General features: G+C 51.5%; 1 protein-coding gene and 1 non-coding gene across 2 annotated transcripts; one reads left to right on the top strand and one right to left on the bottom strand.

The window, feature by feature from the left end:
• Positions 1 to 4,517: 4,517 nt before the first annotated feature.
• TRNAL-UAA (transfer RNA leucine (anticodon UAA)) lies at positions 4,518 to 4,601 on the bottom strand. Its single transcript has one exon. It is a non-coding gene; the product is annotated as a tRNA-Leu (tRNA).
• A 1,036-nt stretch (positions 4,602 to 5,637) lies between these two features.
• On the top strand, positions 5,638 to 9,218 carry LOC100905286 (elongation of very long chain fatty acids protein AAEL008004-like). Its single transcript, XM_029111559.1, has 2 exons — positions 5,638 to 5,657; positions 8,459 to 9,218. Exons 1-2 carry the CDS (start codon positions 5,638 to 5,640, stop codon positions 9,216 to 9,218), a joined length of 780 nt encoding a protein of 259 aa, XP_028967392.1.
• The last annotated feature ends 274 nt before the right edge of the window (positions 9,219 to 9,492 follow it).

Raw genomic sequence — 9,492 nt, 5'->3', positions numbered from 1 at the left:
CAGATCAATCAGGAGGAGCAGAGATCCCGAGAATCGGGCTGAGATTGATTCAACAATGATTCAATGTGTTTGACATCGAAACTCTGCGGGAATTTCTCTCCTCCGCCGTTGGTCCGTAGTATCGCTCGGAAAAAGAAGCCGATCTACAACCAAAAGTCACGCCATGCGGCCATTAGGACCGCCGGGGCTCGATTCGCGCCTAAGATATCAGGATTGGATTTCTCGCCACGTTACCGCATCATTCGCACTGACGACCATCATCGAGAGAAGTACTCGACAACGTCGAGGATTGTCGTTGAAGAGAAAAGGTACGACGGCGTCAAGTCGAGACCCGAGCCGAGTATCTCGATCCGTTCCGGATTCCTTGGAGGGAGGAGAATGAAGAGGCCCCCCGGAAACTAAGTCAAGAATGCGGGAGATACTCATCAAACTACTTCCGCCTCGGGTAGATGAGACTATATGTACGGAAGACATTAGAAACAGGGGTATGTGAAATTAGTTGCGACCGCGTTCGTCGCTCCTCCGTAGGTCGTAGTAGACCTTCGTCATATACCGGTTGTCATGGAATGAGATGAGGATTCCTCCGGGGCTCTCGGGCTCCCGAAATATTCATGGGTTGCCGGGCAAAACCAATACGAAAGCGAATCACCAGCAATCGAAGTAGCACTCTATTCGTAGGCGAGCTTCTCACGCTGCCTCGATAGCCGCCATCCATCCTCCACACGGGCCTGAGATCTGCCATGGCCTATCCGAGACCTGAGCATTATTCTTGTGGCGGATTTCTAAACCAAATGAACTCAGGAACGAAGATTGCCAAGTCAAACGAAGAGGTCGAGACTGATCCACGAACCGGTTTGGGATAGAGCACGAAATACTTCTTAGCTTCATCACTCGAACGGTCGAACCCCTGCGCCTATGCTTGCAATTCACAATGAGAGAATCGTCATCCTCCATTCGAAGGCGGTCGGTCTCTAAGGTACACAATTCCTCACTTCTGGGCGCGTTCCCGTCCCAGACTGACATCGAGATTGGGACGACCTCGCGTTCCCGTTGCCGTAAGCTCGCAGAGTTGCACCACATTCACAGGAGAGACAGTTCCTACTTCCGCATCCGGCGTGAGGATCGCCGAGGTGCCGATAGTATAGTATTACGAACCCCGGGCGCGTCGACCATACCTCAAGAGCACATGGAGCACCGAGTTATGATGCAGCTCTCGGTTATTCTGGTTTCTAGCTGGACGACGATTGGTCACCACTGGTTCATCGAGCAGCGATTCAAAACATTATGTGTTCTCGCTCGACGGTCCCGTCCAAGCTTCGTGAAATAACAATACGAGTGGGTATTCCTCGAGTGTCATTTGCAGACATTTGAAAAGTGAATCATCGGTGTAGTAGTAGTCGTAATAGCGGAGCTTGGCCGTCAACCAACTTCTTCCCTCAAGCGTCATCTAACGACAGTCCTTGAAGTGCACCTTCGAACAGCTGACTGCGGTCTGTCAGATCGTCTGTCTATCTGAGCGTTCTTCTGACGGCCCGGGAGTCTGTTCCGCTTGTCAGTCGTTCAGGTCGTTACAGACAATACTATACTTCGAATATAGTTCACGCCACTCCGGTGACTCTGGACTCAAACCGATCCACATCCGTGGCTCCACGCAGCGCGAGATAAATGCTCGAAAGAATGCAGGCTCGTTGAAGCCGGTTGGAAACGCGGAGAATTTCGCTCGATACTTATTGGCGGTCGATCCAGCACGGTGACGGAACTGAGATATTCTGTACATACACATCGAATGAACTCGAATAAAGCCACGTGTATCTAAATAATGTATTCGACAACGTATGTTCCCGTTATTTCGAGAGAATGCCCCTCGACCAGATCAGAACCTTGATTTGCACCCTTTTCGGGCGCGAAAGACTCGGGGCAGGAAAAGTAGGTACCGTCATGCAAGGCTCGCTGACTTCCGCTGCGTCCCCCAAGTAGGAAAATGAATGCGGAATTCACGGAATAGATTCGAATCTTCTTTCGGCTCGTTTCGCGCTCAAACCGATAGAAATGGAAGAGACTCATCTCACCTGACTGAAGTTACACATGACTAGAAATAATGATCACCTCACGAAAACCCCGACCTGTGGCGCTTATCGTATTGCACTAGAATTCCAAATACTGACGGCAGGAATCACATTTTGGTCTGCTGCAGCAAACCCGCTCGCTCGCTGTGCCCGTAGCAGCAAAACACTGTCGGCAAAGGAGCTCCGTTGCTCTGAGCCGTAGCTACGGGTCCGCGCCACAACAAACGTCACGAGAATTTCCGCGCATGGGCGGAACACTCACTTGTTCGCTGGGTGGCACACGGCCTAGCGGTTCGGCGGATTTGTTGGTAAGCTTACCCTCTTGCTGGGTCCTCGTGCTCGTGAGCGGTTTCACGAGCGTCATATGCTCAAGGGCAAACCACTCAACCTCAATTGGACGAAATAAAAATTACGGGAAGCATTAGCGGGGACAAAATCTCTCTGGTCCCGCTTAGGGCAATGTCCTACAATGCCGCACGTGTTTCTTCGGTTGGACAGCTGTGCGCTCATAAGCGTCGGGGTGACGCGAGCGAGTTCGGAATCTGCATTGGATATCAAGAGAAGGTGTTTGAAGCGAAAAATTCATTCTCGTCCCAAGACTCGGTAATATACCGTACGGATCGAGCTTCGCGCGTCGACAGGCTCCCGCAACGCTCAATTACTCGCATTCAGGAACCAATACAAAATGAGCATAACGTCTCCGTCCTGAGTGTGTACTCATCGTACATCAACGTTCGTTGACATCAGCTCCAAAGTCTTCAGCCAGAGACTTCCCGTAGAAGAGCACCGCAGCTCATGTAAGAGAATGTTGTCGGGTCATCGGCCTCTGAAAGAGAGGTTTCGCGCCGTAACGAGAATTATTTCATGAGCGATCCTCGCAGACACTGGCGACACTGAAAGCGGGGATTCTCTTATCGCCTCGTCGATCGGCAGCGAATAATCTCAATGAAGAAAAATCTCGACGCTCTTCATTTCTATCTGTTCTAGGCAAACACGCTACGACGTAGAATTCTCGGGAGTTTTTCGGAATTTTCCATCGTTAATCGCGCGCATCGAGCAAAGTGAGCCCCGTGAAACTCCGAATCACGCCCGGAAGGTCCCTCGCCATCGCGGGACCTCCGATGTGAGTGACACCGATGAGTTCTTCAAATGAGTCATCCCTTCTAATTGCCCATCTTGTCCGCCGGCCTGTGCGAATGAACGTGCGCGCTTAGCCACACCACCAGACGAGCTGCGGATACAGTGACTGGATGCCTAACTGAGTGGCTGGCTGGCTGGTTCAGTGTCTGACAATGGTGAATTCCGCGACGAAACAATAGAGCTGGCCCACTCCGCGGACGGGCCTGCAAACCCAGCTGACAGACACGAATTTCCACGGAGCCGTCCGTCGTTTGGCCGGTCGCTCCGTGGCTAGCCTAGTCCGAGCGCTCTGTTTCTCATTTTGTCTGCTCAGCCGCCGGATGAGAACGCCGGAGGCCCCATAACGTTGGATGACTCATGAGGGGATGAGTTCCGAAGTCTTGGGGTCTAGCGAGACCTTTCCGCCGTTTTTCAATCTTCCCGGCCGCCTCTCGGCTTCTGAATCCTCTTCAGACTCCAGACTGATCCCGGCTTGCCATCCGTGCTACTCGAGGCACCGAAGGCAACCTCATCCGACCCCTGCTGCCGAATGTATCGCATACACGTCATCGGCCGAAGCCTCGAAGTTTCCCGATGGACTTCTTCTGACTGCAGGAGTTCCCGCCTTCTCGATACCGATTCCGATATATAATATGAGGATGAAGATGATGATGATTCTCAACGTCGGGTGATGGAATCAAATGGACTGTAGACTCTCGGAGACATATATGTCGAGGTGAGAGAAGTTATTGAACAGAAAAGTGCGCCTTACCGCCAAGGAAATTAGGTCAAAGGCTCATCAGTTCGAAGTAGATCTAAATAGGAGCTCGAAAAGTCTCGCCATCCCAAGGGCAGCCGACAGATTCGCTCCGGTACGGGAGACGAGAAAAATTTATTCAAAAGTCCAATGAAAACAACGGTCTTGAGTGGATTCGGAATAGAGAGGAAACGAGACCTCAGCGGGGCGGAGAAAAGACGGCCAAGAACAAAAGAGAAGATTTGCTGGAGAAAAATGCGAGTGAACAAAACAAAAAAGACTGTCACCCTCGGTTTCGTCGCCTCGAGAGCTCAGCTGAGGACAAAGAAAATATCCATTCTCTCAAGTGTCTTGTCAGGTCTCTGAACATAAAAGAAATGGAGTGCACACTCCCTTCCCTTGCCAACAATTAAGCGAGACTTCGCCGAACGACTGGAAAATCGTGGGAGAAAGGCATCGCAAAACCTTCGAGGCGACCGAGAAAACCCGCCACGCGCTACCGAGACAATTTGATGATGAGCTCGGACATCTTCGCTCATGAGCAATGTACCCTCGTGAAGCAGGAAAACTCATCATGTCAGAAGTGGGGTTCGAACCCACGCCCTCTTACGAGGAGCAGAGCTTAAATCTGCCGCCTTAGACCACTCGGCCATTCTGACATGTCATGCCGAAGAGCCGATGAGCTCCCGAATCATAGCCATCAGGCGGCGTCAGCGGCAGAATAGCTGAAAGCGAAGTCCATTGAATTTCTACCTCCGGAAAAGACGAGAAGCTGCATGTTGTCGCTGGGAGTTCCCGATGAGGATCACGTCGAATCCTGAGGCACGACAAGACATTATTGAATGCGATGGAAGAGTTGTACTTTGCTTGAAAACACTAACAACGACCGAGCAAGTCCGTTCGGCTCGCGCTGATTCCGTCTTGGGAACGCGGGTCCCATAATTATGGGGTCGTGCGCATTTTCCATGATCGCATATATAATTTGAGTTCGGAGAAATCCTCTGCGGTTCATAGGAGAGCTCCCGGTCATCGATGTCGGAGGAAGCGAAATTGATTACACGTGGGTCACAACTCATTCACAACCCATCGAGAGTCGGAACTGGGACCGATGTTCCATCGCCCATCTTTCTGATTTCGGGCGTCAGACTCATACCCACACCCTGTGCCACACATGAGTCTTCCACAAACCCGCCCCCAGTTTCCAGTGCCGTCCCAGAGGTCTCCATCCCGACCTCTTCTAGAAAGATAGTGTGAACGTTCAGTCGAACCGCGCCCGAAATACAGAGTAGCCTTCTCTGCAATCGTTCCACCAAGCTCCCTTCCGGCCCAGGCGTGACGGTCCCACGGACCTGTGCCGCGGGTATAGGTTGAGGGACTTCCGTCGGCTATGACCTGAGACCTCAGGGCTCTTTTCCGGCACTCGCGCGAGAAGCGAGGTTCCAACAGAATACAAGCGAAATCGGGAGGAAATATCAGGCGAAGTCTCACAGAGCCACCAACCTCAGAATAACCGGCCACCGGGCTCGAACCACCCGCCCCCGCACAAAAAAATGCTACACAGATAGGAAGTGGTCATTGTGAACCTAGGTATATAGTCAGCGAACCCTTCTTAGCTCACGCAGATTTGTCGGTCGAATCAGCCTCGCGCGATAAGCTCAATTCAATATCTTGCTCTGGGGAGGAGCCGGCACCAGAATGGACTCAGTTGTATCGGAACGCTTTCAGCCTGCGGATCGGAATGGCGGAGGGTCTTTTGATTGCTCTCGCGTGAGCTGGAGCCATAACATTTCGACCGAATCACTGTGGAGTTTCGTGTCGCTCCGTTACTTTTCTTGGCACGCCGATCGGAGCCGCGCCTCTGATTGTCGATACGCCCTCGATGACGTGGTGAATCCCCACGCTTAAACCCGACATGAACCTCAACGGGCCCCAGCGTACGATCCAAGAACTTCGTGGTAACCTGAGATTCAAGGAAGAGGGGACGCTTCGGTCCACCTCTCCATTCGCTTCCAATGAGTGTAAGCCCTCCGCGCGTCGGAGTCTCTCAATGAGCATGAGTTCATATTGGCGAACGCAACTCGATGAGCGACGAGATCAATCCTCCTCTTATTATCATATCCGCGCTCTTGATGAGCAATTTCTCGGGAGAATCAATCAAGGAATTGTTCATGTGCCGCCTAGGTCATTTCCGGGGGCAGTTCTGTTCTTCGGATCCTCTCGAGTCTCGACTCCAAGTAAGTTCTTGGATTCTGAGAGGCAACCTTCCACAGAATTCCCAGTCGGCCTTAGGTCTCTCTTGCTTTACATCGCGCGTCTAACGAGAACTTCACACCCTCTTCAGAGGGAGCTACCGAAGATCGAACGGGATAGAGAATCAGCTGTCAGGAGGAACATCAGGAGATGACAGCGTCAAACGAAAAATGAGCTCGAATCCAATGAGATCTCGCTCATCGAGTACGTCCACCGACGAGAATCGAGAATAGGGGAGTCGAAATCGGGGAATCGAAAATCGGGGAATCGCGGCAGAACCCGACCGGAGGCCGGGCTTTGGAATTGTTTCTCTCCCGCGTGAACCCGCGCGAAGGCCCCGGAAATATGATCGCCCAGGCCCCAGGGAATGAGGGATTCCGGCCTTCCTGGTGAAAGAATGCAATGCTATATGACGGAATCTTTCTGCGGCTTCAGCCGGTGCTCGAGTACTCCTACAGAACCCGAGTTATTTTCTCCATGAATGCAATCTTTAAGACTGTGATCTGCAAACATCGAATCGTCGAGGTTCTCATCATCTCTCTCGAGACTACCGACACGAAAACCAGGACAAGAATCTTTTGTCACACAGGTAGACCATTCCGTCATGAGACAGTGGGAGCTGCAGCGGGCCAACGCTGCTCGGCGGAGCCGCCGCGAGGTTGATCTAAATCTCGCGATTCTCGTCCGTCGAACTCTATCATCCGTCATCGAAGTTCCCTACGCTTTCCTCGAGTCTCCTCCGTTTCCGCTGCCGTGACGATGGATGTGTCTTTTGCGAGCACCGAATACTCAGTCACGGGTCGAATACGGTAATCCTATGAATTCTAGCCTCCCGCGACAGTCCGAATCCAAATCCGATAATGGAGCTCTTGGATGATCATCTTATCTAGTCAAAAACACTGATGTGAATAGAATCCGTTGTCCGCGTCTCTCGACCAACTGAGGTCTGACTCCATACAAAGACGAGCGATCCCATTTCGGAGCTCGAGGTTCTTAGCCTGCGCTCCGATTGTGTCCGTGTCGAACCGTAGGAGACAAATTTTAGCATGGGCCTGCCTACGGCCTCATGGCGAGCGCTACTGGGTTCGTGGTGCTCATCGTGGTTTGTTCCCCGGTCAATTTGCCGCATCTACCGGACTCCGCGCGCTGCCTTCAAGCCAGAGCATTCTACCCTCGGTCATACGCGGTCTCGGTCACCAGTGTCGCTTCATAGTTATATGTCCATCCGTATGCTCACGAGCGCATCCGGTTCGAATTCGAACACGAAATTCAACGATCTCGGAACAATCCTCTACCCAAGTAGCACCAAAGAACTGGCGGGAAGCACCGCTGAGGGCTCCGGCTCACGATTCCGCTAAACGCGGTTCTCAGTCGTAGAATTAGGTCCTCTGACTTAGTTCCTACAGGTACGAGTGCTTGCCCGCACTGTTTTCGTTTTCTTGTGGCAGCGTCAGATTAATCTTGTCCGCGAGGGCTCAATTGCGAGTAAGCGACGTCTCGATTTTGCTTCGCTCTTATTAGATCCATGACGTAGTTGGGGCTCGAGACCCCTTGAATGATCGCACACAATGATTGCATCGATGTGGGCTTATACCTGAAAGCCGTCGGATACCGTCCCGGAACTTGTCCGCGAGATACGTACGCAGAGAACTGAAGAAACGAACAGACAGTGGAGTCTCAGGAGAAGCTCCTCGATACTTGAATCGTTCACCGATTCCTAGAGTCGCTCGGAAACTACGAGCACGGAATTATTGGTACTGCTTATTTTCGGAGTCTTCACTTTACGATCAATTCCAATCGCGATCATCCGGAAGGAACGGAGGAAGGATCATCCACGGAAATCTCCTCCCCCTTCCAGCAGATGGGGTCGAGAATTCGGAAAACTGCGTGATATTTATGCGCATTCCACTATCGGAGAATTTTTCCAACGAAGTTCTTCGATGGGATTTTAGCGACGGATCGAAACTCTCTCGTACCCTGTCCCGAGTCTTGGTCCCCTGACCAGCGTCTAGTCGATATCAGAGTTTCCCCGAGAATCATATTTTTAGAGAATGCTGATTGATTCGGGCTTTATAGACGGCTTTAATCTGAACAGACCATTTATCGGGAGAAGCACTTCCGAATAGCGGGGCTGGGGAGTGATGTCCGGAACCCGTAAACCGGTCGTTCTGCCGTACGACCCTCCCTCCGGAGGGAGCGAAAGATCTCGGCGGAGAGTACAATTGTGTACAGCCGGCGTAGGCACTGGAAGAGGGGCACGAATCGTCAAAATGCTGCCCCGAGATCCTCGAACTGAGGGATGGCCCCTGGTAGGGAATCCACTCGGAATCATCCTGCTCCTCGTGGTCTATGTGTTGTTAGTGACGAAGATCGGTCCCCGATGGATGGAACACAGGAAGCCTTTCAATATACGGAATTGGATAGCAGTGACGAACGCCATTCAAGTGTTTTTCAACGCATACTTCTCCTACCAATTCATGAAGCACACCTACATATACGGAGGATACAACATATGGTGCCAAGGAGTCTCTCTAGTCGTCAACGAGCAAGGAGAGCGTCTCGCCTCTTTGTGCTGGTACTATCTCATGGTGAGGATCGGTGATTTCCTCGATACCGTGTTCTTCGTGCTGCGGAAGAAGTTCAGCCACATAAGTTTTCTACACGTCGTGCATCACGTGCTGGTCGTTTTCAACGGATGGTACGGACTGACGTATGGTTTCGATGGGCAAGCGATGCTCAGCATATGCATTAACAGTTGTGTGCACATACTCATGTACACCTATTACCTCTTGTCGCTCTTCAAAATCAGCTGGTTGGGCCGAGTCAAGCCGTACCTGACAATCGTTCAAATCTCGCAGTTCTGCGCCATCTCCTTGCATTCTCTCGTGCCATTGTTCCTCGAATGTGGATACCCTGTGCAACACACGATATTGATTCTCGGCGAAGCGCTTTTCTTTTTAGCGCTCTTCCTCAACTTTTACAGAATGGCGTACAGCAGAAAGGGAGCTCATCCAAAGGGAGCTTGAAACGAAAGGGGAATGTAGGAAAGTGTGAGTGTCGATACGAAGCATCGCCGACAAACTGTGGAGCTCCTCATCTCCGGAGGGAAGCCTCCGGGGAACGTATTTCGTGCAGTGACTGTTTTGAGTTTTCCTGCTCCTTGTTCACGATATCGGTGCGATTTATACGAGAACAATCAAGATAGCGACGTTGAACATGTATTTATACTTCTTAGACATTGTATCAAGCCAAAGCGCATGTCTCGGGAAGGTCTAATAAAAACTTCTCTGTGAAACAGTC

Source organism: Galendromus occidentalis, unplaced genomic scaffold, assembly GCF_000255335.2.
Source record: "Galendromus occidentalis unplaced genomic scaffold, Mocc_1.1 scf7180000077450, whole genome shotgun sequence".
Lineage (NCBI taxonomy): Eukaryota > Metazoa > Arthropoda > Arachnida > Mesostigmata > Phytoseiidae > Galendromus > Galendromus occidentalis.
This window is presented reverse-complemented; position numbering and strand designations above follow the sequence as displayed.